Source organism: Theobroma cacao, chromosome 5, assembly GCF_000208745.1.
Source record: "Theobroma cacao cultivar B97-61/B2 chromosome 5, Criollo_cocoa_genome_V2, whole genome shotgun sequence".
Classification (NCBI taxonomy): Eukaryota; Viridiplantae; Streptophyta; class Magnoliopsida; order Malvales; family Malvaceae; genus Theobroma; species Theobroma cacao.
The window spans coordinates 37,346,882-37,369,642 of record NC_030854.1 but is presented as its reverse complement, the minus strand read 5'-3'; the positions used below and the strand labels follow the sequence as shown (position 1 = coordinate 37,369,642).

General features: G+C 33.9%; 3 protein-coding genes across 3 annotated transcripts; 2 read left to right on the top strand and 1 right to left on the bottom strand.

Moving 5' to 3' along the window:
• Nucleotides 277–4,486, top strand: LOC18600284. Its single transcript, XM_007030640.2, has 7 exons — nucleotides 277–805; nucleotides 1,390–1,444; nucleotides 1,864–1,938; nucleotides 2,128–2,219; nucleotides 2,849–2,930; nucleotides 3,665–3,748; nucleotides 4,063–4,486. The coding sequence occupies exons 1-7, from the start codon at nucleotides 471–473 to the stop codon at nucleotides 4,183–4,185; spliced, it is 846 nt and encodes a 281-aa protein (XP_007030702.2). The 5' UTR covers nucleotides 277–470; the 3' UTR covers nucleotides 4,186–4,486.
• On the top strand, nucleotides 7,433–9,089 carry LOC18600283 (GATA transcription factor 2). The gene is made up of 2 exons (XM_007030639.2): nucleotides 7,433–7,878; nucleotides 8,091–9,089. Exons 1-2 carry the CDS (start codon nucleotides 7,744–7,746, stop codon nucleotides 8,862–8,864), a joined length of 909 nt encoding a protein of 302 aa, XP_007030701.1. The 5' UTR covers nucleotides 7,433–7,743; the 3' UTR covers nucleotides 8,865–9,089.
• On the bottom strand, nucleotides 12,944–16,787 carry LOC18600282 (glucan endo-1,3-beta-glucosidase 8). The gene is made up of 2 exons (XM_007030638.2): nucleotides 15,786–16,787; nucleotides 12,944–14,182 (listed from the first exon to the last, which is right to left on the bottom strand). Exons 1-2 carry the CDS (start codon nucleotides 16,124–16,126, stop codon nucleotides 13,084–13,086), a joined length of 1,440 nt encoding a protein of 479 aa, XP_007030700.2. The 5' UTR covers nucleotides 16,127–16,787; the 3' UTR covers nucleotides 12,944–13,083.

Genomic DNA, 22,761 nt, shown 5'->3' with positions numbered 1-22,761 from the left:
ACGTGCAAACATTGGATAAGGTAAAATAACTCAAGACTTGATTGAAGAGAAGAGTGACTTAATAAGATTTTTAGTTTCCCTTTTACTTGGGAATTCTACATCTAATGTTCCATGGACCTTCCCACTATCTTCCAATTTATACTAGTCTAAAAGACTAAAAAGCTATGGTCCTTCTTGCTCTTGTGAAAATTTGAAGGAAAACAGAGAAAGGTGGGTATATTTGTCATTTAGTTGAATGTGAAGAAGATATTCCCTGTGCAGCGGGAGCACATGCCAAAATATTTTGTGGCAACGGTTTTTTCTTTGAAACTCAAGCCTTTCCTTTCTCTTTCGGTTCTTTCTTCCAAGAAATAGAAACGGTTCCTTGCTCTCTTTTCTCTCTGTGTTTGGTACTAAAGCATCCTGGAACAACAACATTAACTACCATAAACAAGCTTCTGAGAACTAGAGCAAAATCTTGGTTGTAGTTAATGGCTCAATTCACCCCGCAAGGACGTTTGAAGCTGCTCTTTCATGGTGATGGGGTTGAACCAAAAGACCCTTTTCATTATAAGCTTGTTAGCAATGTTTTTGGTGGTTCTGGTGGGTTAAAATCACTTCAGGCTCAGCGTAGGCTCAGGTTTCTTGGTTCTACAGCCACAAGACAATACTTCTCTTCTTCTTTGAAGAAAGGCAGCAAATTTAATGCAAAGGTTCGTCCGAACATGAGTGATGAAGGATTTTATGATGAAGAGGATTATGATAGTGACTTTGAGACTGGCAATTTGGCTTGTTTTAGAGGTCTTGTTTTGGATATCTCTTACAGGTAAAAACACTTCTTAACTACTCATCTTTTCTTGTTTGATTTGATGCTTTGTTTTGTTATTTCAGCTGGGTATTTGTTAGAAACATGGGTTCTTGCCTTCTCGGAGTTATGGATTTAGCTTTTTGCACTTATTCTTCTCATCTTTTGTTTCTGTAACTGATTTGAAAGGGAATGCAGTAAACTAATGAATATTGAATAATATGTAACAAAGGCCATTGCTCAATAAATTAATTATAGTCCTGAAGCTAAACAAAACTATTTGTCTAAAAGAGATGCTTCTCTGTTGCTTAATGTATTAGCTTTCTGCCATTCCATTCTTACATTCTCCAATTTTCTCTAATCAGTATTATAGGTTATCAATTATCACTGTTTAGAAATATCTGAAAGGGGTCTGGTGGCTGATTATCAGGAAGTAACTCAATTAATTCTCTCAAGGTGTTCATATGGCTAATTATTTGACAGCATTTTCCCTGGTGTTCAACCCGCAACATGATATGCCTTTTCTTGCTACTTCTCTAATAATTTAGGCTTACTTTCTTAGTTTTGTTTTGATTTTAATCTGCTCATTTGTTACCCCCTGCCAGGCCCGTCAATGTTGTCTGCTGGAAGCGTGCTATATGTTTGGAGTTCATGGAGAAGGTTGAACTACTGTGGCTCACCTTTTCATTTTAGATGTTTGGCTGGAAGTCATGTGAGGCTTTTTAGTTTTCAGCTATTGCAGTTGTTTACTTCTTTAAAATTGTTATCCAACATGACGAAAGCTAGTGAAGGGTGATTTCCTTATAATTTGGAGTACCTGTTGTTTTCCCTTTCATTATATGATAAGATAAAATGTCTGAAAAGCATGGTGGTAGGTTAGTGTCAGATTTCCCCTACAAAAAATAACAAGAATCTCAATGTTTACTGTAGATAGCTCATCTGTAGTACATGAAGTAATTTTTACGTTTTGATTGGTTACTTGTTTAAACACTTATAACGCATTACCTCTTCATCTACTTCTTTGCCTTTTCATATAGAATTCTTCTTTTCAGCATTTAAGTTACCTTGCTTTTATCCAGGCCGATGTTCTAGAGTATTATGATCAGACCGTGAACTCTCCAAGTGGATCTTTCTATATACCAGCTGTGTTAAGGGTATGAAGTTGAGGACCATTTATCATTTATTGTGATCTGTGGCATCCTTCTTGCAATTTTCTATCGCCATTACTTTCTCGTTGCTTCACTACTTCTCTGCTTAAGGCTCTTTACCTTCTCTTCTTAAGGTTCCTTATCTTCATACATGACTTAGTCTACTTGAATTGACTTAATTCTTTACTCTTCCAGGTTCCCCATCTACTGCAAGTTGTTAAGAGAAGAAGAATCAGAACCAATCTTAGCCGCAAAAATGTTCTATTTAGGGACAACTTCACTTGTCAGTAAGTTGTTTACAATTACACTTGTCACAAGTGCTCATAAAAACTACCCTTATCAAGTTAACCTTATCACATCAACAAATAGGATATAATCCTGTTTTAGGTCACAAAGTTTGTCCCTCTAAATCTTTGAGTATGAGAAACAAACCACTAGCTTTTGTAGACATCAACTGGTAAATAACATTAGTGATATCTTGAGGGTATATGTTCAAAAATTTGTGCTAATTATGTTGCTATGTTATGATGTGGAGGTTGCTCAATATGCATGTGTAACTTCAGAACTGAGAGAAAACATTGGACCTATTGTTACTAAATTTTTGGGTTCAATTTATTGACTTGTACCTCTCATATTTGCTTGACCTCTCAGACACTTTTTCAGTCAATTCTTTCTAACTCTTTAATTGAAACTTTTCTTGTTCTACAAAATTTTCACACTTTTCTAAATCAAAATAAGTAAATCTCCTGTTTCTGTGTTCTCGTTTTCCCATACATTATATATAATTGTAATTATAATTTCTAAATCAACCCTCTGTACTTCTTGTTCCTTCCTGTATCAAAGAAAGATCTCTTATCAATTCAGTTCAGTGGCAATTGTTTGTTTCCTTACAACGAAGCTTTTCCTTTGTCAACAGGTATTGTTCTGCTCATGAGAACTTGACCATAGACCATGTTCTGCCAGTTGCAAGAGGAGGGGAATGGAAATGGGAAAATCTGGTAAGATGACCAATTAAACAGATAGGTCATTCAATATTTGTGGATTACCCCATTTATTCTTGTTTGAGCTTACAATTGGTGCTTAAGAGTTAAATACATTGCTGTCATGTATTTTCCTTTCATCTGACTGAAAATCAAGACTAAGAAGAAGTAAACACAAAGGAAGAATGTGATACAAGAGTACAACAAAGAGGAAGAAAGTTTCTTTTTCTCCAGTAAAACACACAACGTTTTTGTTGCTTAGTCTTTCTCACAAAAATATTCATGCTATGAAAATAATCCTACATCTTCGTGGCTCAAAGTTGTTTGCTTCTTTCCTACTAATTATTTATTAAACATATAAGCAGGACAAGTTTTGAGAAAAGATGGGGAACATTGTACGGGGAATCTGTGGAAGATGACTAGAGGTGTTAAAATGCAGAAACATTTTTGGTCTTCGAAGATTTATAATCTTTTATGAAGCTATTGGTTCTTCCTTTTATTAGTTTGGATGAAATGACAGAAAATTTTGATGAAGAGCTACATTTGATTGCCATTACTTTAAACATTTCAATAAAAACACTTTTGTCAAACCAACCCATAGTCTTAATTATGAATGAGGGATTTGTTTTCTACTTTGTTTTATGTTCTGGAACCATAGGAAACCTGATTGAAAGAGAGTTTAAGATGTCCCAGTTCTAACCACCATGAATGTACAAATCTTTATAGTTTTATCTTTTGTGTGTCTGGTACAGGTCGCTGCTTGTGCCAAGTGCAATTCAAAGAAGGGTCAAAAAACTCTGGAGGAAGCAAATATGAAGCTGATTAAGGTCCCCAAGGTATTTCACCTACTCTCATGAAACTGCACAAGCTTCATTTGTGTAAAATCGTGTACGGGAAACTGGGTTTTCCAGCTATAGATAGCCTTTGGCAAACAAAAAAAGAGATGGAGAGAGAGAGAGAGAGAGAGAAGAGCATAGTCCACAGATGGCATCACCTTTGTCTCTTTTCTAGATGTGAATGAACAAAAGGATGACATTGAGATAATCATGAAAAATCTCAAGTTTTTCTGCATTAACTTTTGATAGATGGCTATTAACATGACAACGATTTCGTCTTTGAGAACTACGATCTTGTCCCCTTGATTGTCCAGGTCCCAAAGGATTATGACATACTTGCCATACCCCTAACAAGTGCAGCAATAAGGATGTTGAGGAAGAGAAATGGGACACCTGAAGAATGGCGTCAATATCTCTCCCCTTCCACAGAGCCTTGACATCCATCCATACTGCTAGTGCCTTACACTTATATTTCGTACATATTAAATCATCGCTCACTTCTAAACTGTGACAAAAGTTGTCTTGTATTTCATGTAAAGCACCGAAACCCTCTTCTCTTATGATTCATGAATAGGATGTATTCATGTCTGGTAAATGCTTAACTTAGTATATTCATATACTTTTAGGATTTTATTTGGCAATGTTTTTAAGGCCAACCACTTTACCCCCTAGATCTAGTTACCAATAGCAGTGTATCAAGTTACTGATGATTAAATAATTGATGATCATTTTAACAAACCCCTCCATTCTCTTTCATTTTGTTTTTCCATGTGAATATACTTCTTTTTCGATAGCAGAACTAGTCATTGGTGAGAGTTACAAAGAACTCAAAATGATTTGGATGCATTGCTCATAATTCTGTTTATCACTTTTTAAAGTCATATCATGGCTCCTCTGGAAAGGGACAAAGGAAAGATAATTGCAAAATCTTAAGTCAAAGACTGATGGCCGAATCCATTGACTTGACAACATGGTGGTAACATGCACTCTGATATGCTGGAATGAGGCATATTTCCTGTGACCTTATTTGCATACAGCTCAAGCTCAACTATCTCTTGCTGGCTGCTCATCAAACAATACTCAGATATTTGAGTTAATTTTTAGTAAGAAATGGTCTATCCGACCCTACTAACGAAGTTAATATCTTATCAGTATTCAAAATTTACATTCAAAAGAAAGAGTTAAAGTTCAAACCCTCTCTATGTTCTCTTTCTATTAGTCCCTTTTCATGATTTTGCAACCATTAATGTGACATCAAGTTCAACTTGAGAGTACAGATATGAAACTTGAAAATTGCTGCAGAATCCCAAAACAGGTCATCATACAAAGATTAGGCAGACTCGCATGGAATCCCAAGGAGCATATGTTCTGCTCTTCTTTTTTTATGTTTCAAATTTTCATTATGGAGAAAGAGATGGGAAAGGGGAGAGGGGGGGACTGTTGTTGTCATGCTTGTGGACTTTTGAGCATCTGTCTGGACAGAATCATATCCTTTAGCCACATTTTTCCCCCTCCTTGCTTCATTATTGTTATTCAAACTTTCTCACCCTCACTCTCCTACAATTATTGTTTGCATTGTCCTATTTCTACATTGAAGGGTAGCAGTTGGGGATGACTCTGTCCCATTGCCAGACAGAATTGCAGCCCTGACTAGTCCAGCCAAATTATAGAGAATACTCAAAATTATTTCACTCAATTGATTCAAAAATTTTAACATAACTCTTTTGTACAAAACTGGAACTAAGATTTGCTAATTACTTGATTATGAGATTGAAGGGTAATACATTGAATTGGAAAAGAGGGAGAGTATGTAACTTTGTCTTTAGTATAACATAATTTGCAAGAAAAAAAGAGAAGGAAAGCTGATCAATGGGGGTTATTTCTATATGGCCAAAATAGGGCAAGGTGAAGAGGGAGATGGGTGATGAGGGAAATGTTCAAATTTTCTAGTGTAATCACATGGCTGGTGATCAAGGTGGCCAGCATGTTGGTTGAACTGAATTACTGTTCATTGACAGTGTAGTGATTCACCAGTTGAGGGGGACATGCTTCAAGCTATCTGATAATGGCTGATGTGGTGATGTGGGGTCCATGGATGTATCATCTTGATTCATAATATATATACCTTTGACGTATATATACATTGTATGTTGTTTTCCATTCTTTTCTTTTTTTTAAGTATGTGTTCAATACATATATGATAAATATAAAAATAGAGGTTCGACTCACCAAATATATAAAAAAAATTTATAAAAAATTAAAGGAATCTTGTAGGATACATATCTGTATCTAATACTTTACCTATATACCACAGAGTAATTGTACTAGGAGTGAGGATTATAGAACAGCCAAGGAGGTAGCAGTGCCTTGCCAATAAGGATTAGACCATTATCAGAAACTACTATTCCTTTGCAATACATTCATCTGTATATAAACATAAAATTCTAACACATTGACCCACCAAGCATACATATTTTGTGGATCCCATGTTTAATTTCTACAAACCTTCTTCCCTGATACAGACTTAACCTCCTGCCAAGGGGTTCACTTCTCTTCCCTGCCATTGAGTTTTTGGACCCCAAGAGTGAAGTGTCCTTTTCAGCTATATTAGCTAGTGGTTCCTGTTTTTTGTTTTCCCATTAATTAGATTTATTAAGGACAGAGTCATGAAAATCTGATTTACAAGGACAGCTTGTTAGCATGTGACGGCATTCATTAGCAGGGAACAGCCAAATTTAAAGACAGGGTCTTCAGAAATAATTCAGGCAACTTTCTTGGAAAGTATAGCAACATATTATTAACTGGAAGGTTGAAAATGTATAAGCAAATGCTGCTTGAAGAAAAACCCAAAATCAAACTTTGCCTTCAAAAAGATTACAAGGGTTGGAATCATATATTTTGAAACTCCAATGGCCATGGAATTACAGAAAGATACAGTTTGATCACTGCGAATATCAAAGATGGGACTCTTCTGAATAAGGCTGCAACCCCCAAAATATCCAGGGCCTAACGTTAGAAAGATTGACTGACAATAGATCATTTGATAAAATGAACATTCATAGTGTAACAAATGACTATGATCAGCAAAGTTATTGGTTCCCCACCTTTAACATATTTCCATCCCTCCATGCAGCCTTCTGCAAGATCAACATCACCTGATAAAAGCTGGTTTAAGAAAGTTTTTTCTTTTCTATTTTTGCACCTTTTATTTTGGCCAAGGAAGAAGAAAGGAAGTTAAACTTTCATTTAAGAATCTAGCAGATTATTGTACTGTGCAAGCTCACACTGTTAATGTTAGTACTTTGCCTTCCTGGTCTCATTAGCTCCCCCACCCCCTCCCCCTCTTTCATTATTCCTCTTTATCTTTTCTTTTTTTGTAGTTTTGAGAGAGATGCCAGTGGCCTTTCTTTTACCAGAGCAGGCCTCAGATTTCTGGCCCCACTGATCAAAACCTTCTCCACAGCTGCACTCAAAAGTCTCTCTCCACTCTCCCTCCCTAACCTTATGTACCCAAATTCAAAACCAATACTAAAATTTTAAAATAAATAAAAAAAGAAAAACCCAAATTCAAAAATTGTCACCTGTCCTAGTATATTAATTTACAAAAACCAAGAAAAAAGATAAAAAAAAAAGGAAAAACAGTTCTAATTCTTATCACCTTATATATATATATTTAAGCAGTAGGAAAGAGAGGGATATGGGGGCAATTCTTTTGTATTTTTTTTCCTTTTTTCCTTGTGATTGAATAAGCTTTGATTGTGTTCTTTAGCTTTATCTGCCGACAGAAAACCAGGCCATAAAGGGGGCCAAAATTGAAGACAGCTTAGCAAAGCCCCCTTACTACTCTCTATAGTCCTATTCCTATACACCAACATTTTCTTCCTCTCTTCAAGAGTTTTCGTTTCAAGTTTCTATCTTTCACTTTCTCTCTTGGAGGGTAACAAGAAAGTACAATTTTTTCTTTTTCTTTCCCTTTTGTTTTGGTTTTTGTTGGTATGGATTTTTGCCAAAATGTGTCAGTCTCCGGTGAGTACCACCAAGAGCAAGTCCTTTCTTCTCCTTGCTCCAAACTTGGTGCTACCTTAGCCACCACTGGCACCCTTGATGACCTTTTCCCTGCTCAGAATACGGTCAGTTTGCTCTTCCTTTCTCCCTTTCTCTTATTGCATGGCTACCCACAGTCCTGGATTCTCTTCCTTTTTTTTTTTCCTCTTATTTCTTGCTTGTGTACAGCATTTGTATAACTAAATGGGAACAGAAGAGAAGGTTTTGTTAAAGTTTTTGTCTTTCTTTTTGTTTTGATGAGTTTAAAGTGTTGCTTTTGTGGCTAAACAAATTGCAGGAAGTGGATAAAAGCTTGGAATGGTTGTCTATATTTGTAGAGGACTGTTTATCCAGCACAGGGAACTGCATCCCAGTAGCAGCAACTACAAATGTTCAGAACAAAAGTACAACAACTGCAACAAAGCCTGCACAATCCTTGCAGCAGAAGCCCCAACAAATTATTCCACCTTCCTTGCAGAAATTTGTAGTTCCAGGCAAGGCTAGAAGCAAAAGAAAGAGGGTGGCTGCCACAACGTTATCCAAAACCAAAATGAACCCATTTACCAGCTGGTCATATCAACTAAACTCACATAACCAAAACCTCCACTTGGCTAGCTCAGACCCCCCTTTGCTTCAACAAGCATATTGGTTAGCTGACAGTGAACTCATTGTGCCCAAAAAGGAAGATGACAGCAACAATAGTAGCAGCAACATGAGGGGAAATAGTGAGACAGAAGAATCAAAGAAAGAGGAAATGGAAGGGGAGAAGACGGTGGTGGTGTGCAAAGAGAGTTTGGGAAGCCTAGAGGGGAATAGTGGTCAGCAGCAGCAGCAGCAGCCAAGGAGGTGCACCCATTGCTTAGCACAAAGGACCCCACAGTGGAGAGCTGGACCATTGGGTCCAAAGACTCTATGCAATGCATGTGGGGTGAGGTACAAATCAGGGAGGTTGCTGCCAGAGTATAGGCCAGCAAAAAGCCCTACTTTTGTGAGCTATTTGCACTCCAATTCTCACAAGAAAGTGATGGAGATGAGGATGGCTTTGCTGTCTTCAATTCCTAGTGAGCAGTGATGACTTTTTTTCCTTTTTTCTCTTCTCTTTCCCTTCCTTTTTGAAACCCCCATTCCCTAATGTAAATCAAAGTTTAGATAGGAAAAAAAAATTTGAAGAAAATTCTTCACTAGTATTGTAGTAATTCCCTTATTTCTTGAGGCATTTTAGTGGCATAATTATATACCTAATATTATAGGTTATGGGCTTTCCCCTCTGCAATTTTATGACATATCCTTTTCTCTATGCTTCAGTTTTGTCTTCTCTTTTTGCCATAAGACACTGGCCTTCTTTGTACTTAAATTGAACCAAACTAGAATCCTAAGACAACTAGGCAATGTCTCCTGTTTCTAACCTTGTTTGCTATTGGAAATCTGTCAAATCCTAATGGAACAATCCTGCCCCTTAGGTCATTGCAACTATTTCATGTTGGTTAGGACATGAAAATCCCATGACCAACTTACATTTTAGTATCAAAAACAGAAACAAAAAATCAAAAACCCATTTCTTGGCTGCTTCCGATCTGCAAGGACATTTCCTCAAAGAATCTATGTACTAAGAATCCTATTACCAATATTAAAATATTTATTAGAATAAATCTAGTATTAGTACTGATGTTTTATACTTTTTCTAGAATTTGGATATTTCTTTTTTGGGGTCTTAGCCACGCCAGCTAACAGGGGGGATAAGATGATGGATTCCAGCATGCACGTGACCTTGTTTTCCATTATTATCCCTTTTACCAATGGATTCTATGAAAATGGGGGAAAACACTTTTCTCTTGAAAGAGATTCTTGTCCTTCTCTTTCCACTGTATTCTTTTTCCCTCTATTTGCCTTCTAAAATTTCCCTCCCATTTCTGGGAAAAGGAACACCCTTGTTTGTCTTGTGTTTCCATTAAGCAGAATTTGAGCAAAAACACATGAGATTTAAGATTCCCATCAAATAATAATAATAAAAAGAAATATGAAAAAGTCTTTTTTTATATATATATATATTATTTTCTTTTAACAATTTTGAACCCTAATGTGAGGGAAAATAATACATACTAATTTTAAAACTTAAAAATAATCACATCTTATCGTACATAACTCTATCTATACTTTTCGAATTTTAATTTTTTTTAATTAATACTCTATGGATAAGTTATTTTGAAATATTTTAAGTGTGAATCGATAAATTAATTTTTAAATTTAAAATATTTTGATAATTTTATCAAATAAATTAACAGTATAACTCTTTATAAGAATTGAACTTATTCACAAGATACTAATCGAGAAAAAAAAAAACACATGATGTTACGAGAAAAAAATTAAAATTAAAACGGACATAAGTATAGTTTATCCTTTATATTCAATGTCATAAAGACCAAAAAAAGGAAAAAAAAAAGATTAATAAGACATTAATTTGTTGCATACTTGCTACCTACCATGGTCAAGACTCCAAAGTCATGTCCTGCTCACCACCAAACCCTAACTAAAGCTTTTACCTTCTCAATAAACCCAAGCTTTTTTATTGTTTTAATACTATTTTTTAATTTATTTTATTTGTCAATTTTGTAAGAATAAAACATTATGTTATGTAATCAAATGAAATTTATAGCATAGGAGACATTGGATTACAAGTATGCAAGAAGGCTATTCTTATCTGTTTTTTTATTCTTATTAATTATACTTATGCTTTAATGTTTGCAATTCCTTAATCATAATCTTTAAAAACTTTTATATTTTCACTTGAAATATCCCAAAGAAATTAGAATGATTGAACCGACAAAAGTCTTTGGAATCTAAGTTGGTGGTTGTTATGTGTTATATATACCACTCAACACCTTTGTCAATGGGTCCCTTCACAACATTGCCCCCATATTTTGAAAACTTCAAAACCCACATTTTGTATTCCCTATATCACCCTTTGTCTTTCTCGATATTTTACGTAAACGTACATACATACATACATATATACATAAAATTAACGTAAACCGAAGCAAAGTCAAAGAAATTAATGCGATCAAAGTTGGACTTTAACCTTGTATTGGGATTAAGATACCAACGGTTAGATTAAATTGACGTTTTTATATGCATGTTATTTGTATTTATATGTATATTTATATATATGTACATGTACATACATAATACGAACTATTTTACGTAGAAATTATGTTTCATCACATTGAACACGAAAATATATATGATAATTGCCGACATACTAAGTGCATGGATGCATGGATATGACTAAGGGAAGGTTAATTGTCAATATCAGCAAAAGGGGAGAATTTTTTTCCATCACAAAAAACCAACCAGTTCAATATTTGTTCTTGTTCAATTCCTTTTACATATTAGAAATTTAATATCAATCTAGTATCTCAAAAATTAAAAAAAAAAAAAGAAAAAAACCCTAAGACCTAGTAGTTGAAGGATCAAAGGCTAGTGCCTAAATTATGCATTGCCTCTAGCATTCAATAATTCATTATAATGTGCACCTTGCCATCTTATCCTTATGTTACATAATAAATGATTATTTATTATAATGTTAATTAGTGGTGATTATCTATATCGGCAGCGAACAAATAACAATAAACCTCGAAAAGATTAACAAAATAAATCAAAGGTTAGTAAAGTAAATTGGGGATTGGTGTTGTTAAATAAACTTTTTATTTAAAATAATATATTGGACCTAATGATTGTTGGTCTCATACCAAGCAGTAACCTAAACTTTAACTACCCACTAAATGAAATTTAAAATTTGAAATAAAGTAAACATAGTCAAAACATCATATCTATATGATAATTGATTTCCCATGAAGATGCAATGCATTGGCAAAAGAATAAGAAAGTTATTGTTGTGGCTTTGGTGCAAAAAAGATTTGATTTATGAGATTTCACATCCAATTGAGAGAAGCACAAGTGGGTTTGTTGTGTTGGTAGGGGGTTTTGAGGGTGCATGATTGAAGAGTCTCTCCATTGGGATTTATTGTTAATGTTTATTGTCCAACCCTAGTGAAAATGAAGTATTGGGGTCCCATCCCCAAAGCAATCCAATCAAAAAGAGAAGGATCCATGGGTTTTGGTGTTGTGTGTGGAGTCATTTCCTCAATGTATTATTTTGTTTTGGCCATACCAAAAAAAGGTCAGAGAAAAAAAATAAATTGAAACAAACAAATTGCAAATTTTTCTACATTTTTTTTTCTTCCTTTTAAAGGATGATTTAGGCATAATTATGTGGGTATTAGAACAGAGGTTAGGAGATAGCATATTGACTAGGTGCCAATCTTTTTCTCCTAAAATCTAAGTAAGAACTTATGGCTTGGCTCAAAATGATTAAGGGTAAGATTTTGATTAAAAATCTTGGAAAGTTTGAATAGTAATGCTTTCCTCTTGGTGATTAAAAAGGGGTCAAAAGTTATATAATTCATGCTATCATTATGATTAATAGGTGTGCAAGGTGTCAAGTGGCCATCACCTAATAGTTGTTAATAAGTAAATTTGATGGAAGTGGACCATCCATAGCCATCAATTTGTCTAAGAAAGAAATGCGATTCTTTGCCTGGACAAACTCAAAGAACCCAACCCAATTGCCAATTTGGGATTGGGCTAGTAATTGGATTTTTCTTGAGGTTTGTAGTGTATGTAAACCTGTATGATTGGCTTGGCTGCTACCGTATAACTGTTGGAAAACTAGATGAACCCAACAGATTCATAATTTTCTTGGTTTCATCCTATGATTAGAATGGTATAATCCAGGACAAGCATAGTGATATTTATTCTCAATCCTTAAGCACCAAAGAACAGTAAGAAACATGAATGGCACTTATATGACATATGAAAGCATCATTCTCCCACTAGAATTATTAAGTCCGAAGACTTTCAGCATATTATCCTGCTAAAAAAATGGTTTCTAGACAGTAAATGATGCTTTCATTACTGAAAACTTGGAGGCCAGCAGAGTTTAGGTGACATAGAACTAGACATTGATCACTTGGTCAGCTGAAAAGGATTCTGAAGTCTGTCATAAGACATCCTAACACAGAAGAAATCCCAGCCAAGACTATCATACAACTGACAAGCATGAAATCAATCATTCTGACCAAGAAAGTGTTCTAGTTAGGGAGCAGTAAAATCAGAAATTTTTATTAAATCAATTGATAAAAAAAAAATAACCCAAGAGTCTGTAACATACAAAAAGAAGCTAGGAAAAAGAAACTGCTAAAAGTAGTACAGCCCAGTTATCTACAGAATCAAATTTATAGTAATAGAGATGTTAACACTGTTAAAAATGCTATTCCCACCAGTGAGGGACCTACAGAAGAAGAAGAAGAAGCAATCTGAATGATAAAATTGCAAGTCCCTTGTGAAAGGTTCTGTGTAGTAACCGTGCCCAGACCTTGAAAATTACAGGCCATGTCATTCTGATTTTGCACCTGGTAGTACATATTAAATGCAAAGGAAGCATTTCCATTGGCATCAAGGTTGTTACAAGAAGATCCATACCCGAGTGCTGTGCAATCTGAGAAGGTGCAAGCATAGTTTATGTTGTCCGCAAGTTTGCTAAGGTCCTTTGCATTTGGATTGAACGTACACCATTTTTGAGGAAGATATTCAACATTTTGAGCACCGATAAGAAACCTGTTTTGATTCTGGCCAGAAAGATCTAGTGGAAATTTAGGCTGCCCATCATACCTATAGATTCCCCAATGACGCTCAAAATTTCCTGGAGCAATGCTCTTGGCATCCTCATCTATAAGGCCAAACAGGTAAACTTCTATATAGCCAGGCCTCAGGGGTGTGCCTGTGTTGGCTGCAAGTCTAGGCATAAGCCCGTTATAAAATCTCTGAGCATTAGCCACGTTGGCATTCTTGTCCCCATCTGTAGGCCAACCCACTTCCCCGACAATAATGGTCATGTCACCATGCCCTACTGCTTTCAGAGCTGAAACCAATGTGTCAAAGTTGGCATCGAAAACATTAGTATACTGAATCCCATTATCGGTAATAGGGGTTCCTCCATCAAAGAAAGCATAATTAAAGGGGAAGTCGTCGTTTCCATAGAGACTGAGGAAAGGGTAGATGTTTACGGTGAAAGGTGCACTGTTCTTGCTTAAAAAATCAACAATTTGCGTCATAATTCCACTGATATCAGACCGGAACCGGCCAGCAGATGGAACAGGGTTGCTCTCTGGTGAATTGTAGACATCAGCATTTAAGGGCACAGTAGCCTTAATGGAGTCTCCAACCCCAGCATCATTAAGTGCATTTTGAATATTTTGAAGTGCAGGGAATGTGATGTTTACAAAGGAGCCATTATAGGTTGTGAGAAACGGCTCATTGCCAACAGCTACATACCTGTGCAAGAACAAAATAGATGGTCAGAGATTCTGCAGATTAATTGCCCGTAGCATCATTAACAAATCCACCCATCTAATACCATTAGAATTAGATACAAGTACATAAGAAATGTATAAATTGGATGTTGAATGAAAATTTGTTAATAAATTCATTCACAAGCACACAAAGCAGTTGCTTTGCAACATCACTTGAACAAATTCCTTACTTCACCATTAACAGAAAGTAACACCATTTGCATCTTTCAGTGATCAGCTTCCTATAAAGACACGCTTAGAATTTTGTTCCATTCGAAATAATTATCCCAACGAGAAAATGAGATGAGCAGTTTGTTCAATTAATTACTCTCTATCCCTAAAAATCCTTCTGGGAAACCTTCATGATTCCCTTTGATGAAGTTTGTAATATAAGAAATTACGGATCAGGCCAAAGGAGGTCTCTTAACTATCACAACAACAGAAATGCTAACAGAGCTATCAGTTGCAGGAACTCTAACTATGGCACCGCACCAAAATTGATTAAACAGGTCATAACGACCATGTCAGAAATGCTGAAAGCTCAAACCATGTATTCAAGAAATCTCTCACACTTTTTTGATAAATTCTATATCTCAATTCTGATATATTGCACATTGTGGGCAGATTCTAAAAAGGCCAAGATTCCTTCCATCCTTTGATGCTAAGAATAAAGCTGCCAAAGTAAAGCACCAATGGCAGGAATCTAAAGCCATCTGAGTCGAGTATCTGTACAAAGGCAAATAAAAGTTGATAAACATACAAGTTGAAATCCTGTGGTAAGATTCCTGGCAAACTTTTCCATGAAGTTTACATAATGTCCCATTGGTTCATTCTCACAGAACATAAAAATAAGAACTAGACTAAAATTAGATTTAACAGAAACACACCTAAGGGACAACAAGCCAATTGAGCTCATTAAATGCACATCTTTATGTCATAAATTAGTTTTACCAAAAAAACAAGTCCAAACTGCCATTCAAGAATTAGGTCAACTAATAAAAAATCCCTATTTGCTAACAAAAATTGACATTTAATTTTTCTAATGTGGGTTATAAGCAAAAGAAGCTGAGTTTCAAGAAAAAAAAAAGGGAACTCATAGAAAAGTTTAGTAAATCTAACTTCTCTTATTAGCATCCAGAATCATCATAACTTCCAATAATAACAAGAGCTCTCTATTAATTAGATGGTTTCTATAAACCATAAAGCCAATCAAGAGGAATACAGAACAAAGTTGTAATCCTATACAAAATGAATAATTTGAACAAGAGAAAAACCCTCTATAGACCCAATCATCAAATTCAAGCAAAATATATAGAGAACTTACTATATTGCAACAAAAATCTAATACAAACTAAACTAACACCAAACACTTCAAACATTCAATCCCAAAACTAGAATTGGAAATTTGGAACTAAATCAAGTTCCTTGATGCGAACTCTAAATACTTCCCGAATAAAGCAAAGAGTTTACCAAAATCCGCAATACAAAAAACAATATTATGTCAACAGCATATACAAATCTTTATATATAAAAAAAACCATAAGACAAGCTAGCAGCAACAAAGAAAACCTCAAAAATGAACTTACTTAATGTTAACACCTCCGTTGAAGTTATATCTTGTGACGTTCCTCCTAACCCATTCTTTAGCACGATCATAGCTATTCATAGCAAGAAGCTGATCATTAGGAATAGCAACCATGACTTCAAGGTCACTTCCTGCAAGAGCACTCATAGTATTTGAATCTGCATCAAAAAGCTTCACTTTTTTTATCCCATTGTCTTTAATCATCTGAACCACCGTTTTGGGAGGCAGTTTATGTGTTGCCATAGTACCCCAATTCACACCAAGACCATTGACAAAACCACCAAAGAGATAAAGACAAAGGAATATTGGTAATAATATTCCTAGAAACCAAGAATTACCCATGTTTTTGTTACAAAAAATATGAAAGCTTTTGAAGGAAAAAAAAAAAAAAGAAGGGGGATGAACCTTAAGGCTAAAGGAGGTTGCTGGAAAGGAGAGGGAGTTAGCAAAATAAATGAAAGCCAGGGTTTTTCTTATGGGGTTTTAACCGTTATTTATTAATGTAACTTTGTTAAGAATAAAAGGAAAGGTGGTTTTTGCAGGATCAGGCGAAAATCAAGCAATTTTTGTGATCATGGGAGAGAGAGAAAAACAAAAAGAATCCAATAACTGAAACTGAAAGGCAAGAGGGAAAAAAAGGAATATAAATATCCTTCAAAAAGAAAAGAGAAAATTTATATCCCTTTTTGTATATTTCACTACAAGAAACCGCCACACCAAAAAAAAAAAGTTCTTTTCCTTTTGCTGTTGAAGAACAAAAGTGTTGAAGCAGAGAAAAAAGCAGAGCCAAAGAAAGACCCAGAAAGGCAGAAACACAAATGGTTTTTAGGAGGGCAATCAAAGGGAGAACATTGAAAGTTTATTCAAAATAAAGGATGGGTTTTGAAGGAAATATAGAGACAGAAAGGGAGTACTGAGGAAAGAGGAGTTGAAGAACAGAGAAGAAACAGGGGAGAAGAACAGAGAACAAAAGGAAAGCATTCAAATTTAGCACAGATAGAAAAAAAAAATGTGTGCCTGAGCTTAAAAGAGAAAATGTGAATTTTCAATTAAGGTGTAAACATGAAGCAAAAGTTGACAAATGGGAAAAGTTTGATAAAGAGAGAGAGAAAGAGAGAGAATATCTTATTAATAGTAGCCAATTTGATCAAACCATTAAAAGGACAAAATCAAATCACCACACAAACACACATATATATATATATATATATATATATATATATATATATATTAAAGTTTGGCTTTTTTTTTCTTGGTGATGGAAATATAAAAATAAAATAAATAGAAGAATAAAAGTTCCTTTTGGGTTTTGGAAGAATAAAAGCTAACGGCTATAAATAAGAGCTTTGTGCTTTGAAAAAGTATTTGATGTTGCAATAGAACAGGGTTGATAATCTCTAGAACAGAGAGAAAGAGGAATAAAATAGTTATCAATAATAATTTGTGAAAAATCTTATTTATTTTATAAATTTTTTTAAGAAATTGCAGATAAATTAAGGAGAGAGGTTCTGAAAAAGTTCTTTTCTTTCTGTCGATGTCATACTTTCTTTTGTTCTTTTCCCTCATGGTTTAGTGAGTAAGAATAAAGAAAGCTACTTCACAATTTCTAATATTCTAATAAAAAATTCAATTTTTTTCTCATTTATGCCAAAACAAAACCCAAAAAAAATAAATTCTAGAAAAATAAGAATAAAAAAAGGGCAACAACGGTGTCGTTTCAGGTATCTGATTGCTTTGAATGTCGGTTGATTACGTGGGCCACAGACAACCCACGTTTCAGAAGCACAATGTCCGATGTGGGATCACGAAGCCCCCGTTTCGTCATCTCTCAACTGACTCATGTTTTTTTTTTTTACCAATTTTTAAAAATTTTTTAAAACATAAGTTTGTTGGAAAAAATAAATAAATATATTTTTATTGAGATTTTAATTTTATTTAAGGATGAAGTTAACTTTTTCGTTTTTTGTTTGGGGCAGGTGGTCGGTCACCGACAGGGTTACACGTAAGCGGGGCCCGAAGATAGGAGGGGAGGTGCCTTTTGTTTTGTCTCTTTTTCGTCTCCTCTCTTTTCAAACTACTTTTTGGATTAGCATATCAATATTTCTGTTTGGTTTTAGGGAGATTTGGAAAGTTAAGTTATGTCACGTTTAGTTCAGTTCGAGTTCAGTTGTAAGAACTAAAAATTGCAAAATGTTTGAATATTATCTATTTAATCATTCAATCCTTTTAAAATTTTCATTTTGACCTCTTGATTTGGAGAAATGATCATCGTTCGGCCGTTAAAAAGATAATGAACATTGCATATGATATTCAACGTCAATTATTCATATCTACATGATGATAAAAATTATTTTGATTATTATACGGACATATTCACGTGATAAGAGCCGTTATAGTAACTGTAACGTAAAATGTCACGTGAAATTTTGTTAATTTTTTAATAATTAAATGATTAAAATAATAAAAAAATTATTAATACGCTCTGGACCTAGTTTTTGTAATACTATGATTTTACTTTCAAAGTAACATATTAATTAAATTATTGTTTAGATTATTTTAGATCAACATTGTCGTTAAAATTTTTAATGAATACGGGTCGAGTCGGGTTAATTTTTATCACTTTTATATATAAATTTCATCTATGAATAAAAACCTTATTGCAAGAAATTAAAACAAGAAAGAACTCATAAGGTTGAATCCTACAAGTTAAAATTATAGTTTAGGCGTGGCTTGCTTTCTGTGTGCCAATGTCTCAAAAGAAGTAAGCAAGAGCTGTAATTAGGAAAAGGTATCAATTAATGCAAACCAAAGGTACATAATGGATCCCCATGTGGTTGCATTCAGACATTGCTGTCATACAGTTATTCATACCCAAAATATGAAACTGATGGGCTTATGTTTTATAAATGATTCTCAACATTGTCACACTGATATATAAAATTTCCAAAAAAAAAAAGAAAAAAAATTAATATCCATAGTTGTCTCATACATGTAGCTTTAAATGTGTAATTGTTTTCATTAAAAATATACCCATCAAGATTTTCAAAAAGTTAGATATTTCTCAATAAAAACGAAAAAAAAGATGGTTAACATTGGAATTGGAATTCTTAAGTATTAATACACAAATGATCTCGACAATTGGGATTTTTTTTTTACTATTATAATTCTCTCCGATTTGAAATTTTGAGTCGGGGGTGGAGTTCTACTTATATTGAAATATATTTAACCCACTAAAGGGAAATACCTAACGAGGATATATGATTTAAAGAGTGTAATATGTCACAATCTTAGAGAAGAGTCGTGAATTTCACATCGGTTATATATTAGAGTGAGATTAAGTATTTGGGTATTTTAGCGTTCATACTATATTTAACTTATAAAACTTTATTTTGTGAGATAAAATTGAAAAAAAAAATTCAATGAATCAAAACGAACAATACTTTACAAGTTAGTGTGGACTGTGACATAACACATATATTGATAGTTAATTGCCGCACTCGTAAGTTGATTGCTTTTATTCAAGTTTTGGATAATGACACCCAATCTAAATTCTAATTTAGGTAATGGCGTTCTAGCTCCCCCAAATATGGGCAAAATGTCTAAAAGCATAAAAAATCCATGTCATTTTCTTGAGAAAAAAAAAATTAGGGTGGTGTGGGGAAGGAAACAAAGGCTTGTGGCTGACTCTTCTTTAATGTCCAAACCACCCAAAATTATGAAGATAAGGTTCATCATAGACATATAATTATCATATATATACAAACTCCATGACCGGCCATTGTCATCTGCCCATCTTTACATCTCACTAAACCATTTCCTTCTTCTTCATTGGGGGGTCACTCCATGGCCTACTAGCTACCTTATTAAGCTTTTCATCATTATTTCCATACATTTTACTAGAATATAAATGTGGGTTTTTCTTAAAAAAATAAGAATTAAAATTATCTTAAATCTATATATAAAATCACATTTCGAATATGCAAAAAAAGGAGAAAAGATTATAAGAAATTAAACAAATAAAATATAAAAGAGAGAAAGTTTTGTTGTGATAAGTATGCCAAGGTGGTTGATTATGTGGTTCCACATCATTTTCCATGTTCAAGTTTTCTTTTCACTATTCTCTTGACAAGGTCCACACTCTTCCATTAGTTTCAATTTCAACTTCCAATTAAGTAATTAATTAATTATATGTTGATTAACCCATTATGGTTTCAAAAGTTTTGGATAAGAAATTGCTTTCACTTCAATAATACTCCTAATTTAAGCCCTAAACAACCAATTCAAACACCAACCCACCAAATTAATTAATTTGATTAATTAAGTTAGGGCAACGACAATAGTCCAAGGCTTTGAATTCTTAAAATAATTCATCAAATTGTCATATATAATAATGAAAAAGTAACTCATCATTCTTTGAATAAATCAAAGTTTATATAACTAAAAAATAAAAGAAAACGTGTGAAGGTTAACTTATGTTATTTTAATATAAACCTAGTAACATTAGGAAACAAATTAATCCTACAAATTTAATATATAATACAATTCAGTATGACTAAATGGCATTCCATGATGAAGCATGCCCTACAAATAGCAATCATGTAATTGTTTGATTAGTCTAGATGAGGAAGAAGCTGCATTATTTTTGGAAGGTCTCTTGTTTTCTTTGAGGAAAAGAGGAAGCACAGGTAGGTCATAGATGAGGTTGATATGTTTCAAGATCTTATTATTATATGAAATTCAACCAATAAAATAAGTTACTCGTTGGTCCACGTTAGGATAAATTGTTTCATATTTGATAAAAATTATATATGTATATAAAAAATTAACGTCACAAGTTTATCTCTTAATAAGATTAAAATTTTACTTTTAATATATTTTTTTGTCACAAGATCATTATTTTTCCTTTAAAAGATTAATCTGAACGAGTGTCAGATACCCACGCTTATAAGTATTTTGATTCTCCAAAGAATTGGACGTGAAACATTTAAAAATATTTTTATAATATAAAAGGTAAGAATATTGAGCACATAAAGAAAAAGACAAAATGGTATAATTAAATAATCTTAAGCCGAACCGAGTTCATTGAATATGAAAAGACGAAATCATGATAATATGTACAACGCAAAAAACAAATAAATGGTGGGAGACTGTCCATGTTTGATACGTAAATATCAGAAATTGTACATATTGTTTTTATAATTTTACTTCAAATTCACCTGCATTAATTTGATTTATGATTGTGACTCGTATATATACTAGAAACTCATCTAACTTCAAATTAATTTAAAAAATTTGACAAAATTTTTTTAATAAGTTACGTCAATAATTCTTCAAAAAATAATAAAATTAACTTTCGTTGTTAATTCATGAAAGTAATTCATTGAAATTTTGTAAAAAAAAATTTGTCTGAAAAATCCCGAATGACTATGCTTTTGATAATGATAATTAGGGATTCAAAGATTTCTATGCTTTAATTTATTTAAAATTACGAGCTTGATGACCATCCTATACCAAGTAAATTCCAGGTACAGTACATTTGTTTTGGTCATAAAGTCCAAGCCTCATGCCTTTGATGGTCCACCCCATCTCCTCCTCCTTGAAGACTCTTTCTTTCTCCCTACCTACTCCATGACCAGGAACTGTGAATGCTTCAAGCCTCTTAACTTTGAATTGTACGAAACAAAAAGTGCACATTGACAAATAGAGGATGGAAGATCGAGTCCAACTTCTTTATGTTACTTTTTTGTTTCTGTTTGGAGTTCGTAATACATAATTGAATCTTAACATGTGACTGAATAATGGATAAAAAAAATTAAAGAGAATTAAATTCGAGTCGGCAGAAAGATGTTATGATCAAAACAATTACGAGTACGACAATTGACGTGAAGTTCAATAATTTAAAACAGACAATATTTTATAAATTGACATAAATAATAATCGAACGAGTTAAATTTAAAATATTTCTCGTGAACTTCTTAGAAAAAGAAATGACTTAATTTGTCTACAATGATTTTTGATTCAATGGGGATATGGGCCTGTAGGCTTTAAAGGACAGCATGCCCTCCCCGAGAGCCAACAAATACTCATGACATCTGAAATTTCCCTTTCTCAGATTATCTCTATATCAGATCAAAATTCTTGCTTTCTTTACAAGTAACCTTCCTCCCCTTTGTTGGCTTTATCCCAATTAAATTTACTTACCCTTTTTTCCCCTATTGAATTACCCCCAGTTTCCCTTCCCAAAAGGAAAAGATGATGGAGTTGGAAGCAATGTCAAGTACCACAAACTCTAGATTTTCAGGTGGAAATCTTCATTTGAAAGCAACCCTTATCTGCTGGGACTCACCCACCCAGCTTTATCACACCTATTCATACCTTATCTTTCCCACATTTTTCTTATGTTCATTGGACAATAATCATTAGATAAACGAACAAATTCAACCAATGTCAGCTTAATAAGCCGAATTTTTAAGTGGAATGTAAAAACGTATATCATTTTTTTATTAGTTTCTCTATGCTTTATTATGGTGTCGAATAAAATGTTGATTTACTATAAAAACATAAACCGAGAAGAAATCTTTGCTTATGGAATTCGGTTGAGTTCCAAGGCCAAGCTTTGTTTTCATACATGCATTAGAATGTTTATTGTACCCTTTAGCAGTTACCTGTTTCGAAAAAAAAGACACACTTGAGGGATGGAGAACACTTTTGAACTTGGCAGAGCATGTATGTGAAACATTGTTAGTGGAAGTTCTCGTAATTTTCCATAATAGAAAGCATCAAACTCTTTCCGATAACAATGTTTCGAGTGCATGACTTGCCAAGTTCAAAGCTGTGATCGATCCTATATCAGTGCCAGTGCCATATCCATCACTTGAGGGCAGCTACCAGGCGTGTGGCTCCAGCATTATTCACCAATGGCGGCAGCTGGCGAGGTCGGCAACAGTTCTCCGGCCGATAAGACCAAGACCGCTCGA

Bases quoted from the DNA above. Each gene is read 5' to 3' on its own strand.
- LOC18600284 (XM_007030640.2), top strand. From the start codon at position 471: ATGGCTCAATTCACCCCGCAAGGACGTTTGAAGCTGCTCTTTCATGGT. The intron at 1,445-1,863 runs GTTGAACTACTG...GCTTTTATCCAG, and splicing joins GTTTGGAGTTCATGGAGAAG to GCCGATGTTCTAGAGTATTA. The intron at 3,749-4,062 runs GTATTTCACCTA...TTGATTGTCCAG, and splicing joins AGCTGATTAAGGTCCCCAAG to GTCCCAAAGGATTATGACAT.
- LOC18600283 (XM_007030639.2), top strand. From the start codon at position 7,744: ATGGATTTTTGCCAAAATGTGTCAGTCTCCGGTGAGTACCACCAAGAG. The intron at 7,879-8,090 runs GTCAGTTTGCTC...AACAAATTGCAG, and splicing joins TTTTCCCTGCTCAGAATACG to GAAGTGGATAAAAGCTTGGA.
- LOC18600282 (XM_007030638.2), bottom strand. From the start codon at position 16,126: ATGGGTAATTCTTGGTTTCTAGGAATATTATTACCAATATTCCTTTGT. The intron at 14,183-15,785 runs GTAAGTTCATTT...GTTCTTGCACAG, and splicing joins AACGGAGGTGTTAACATTAA to GTATGTAGCTGTTGGCAATG.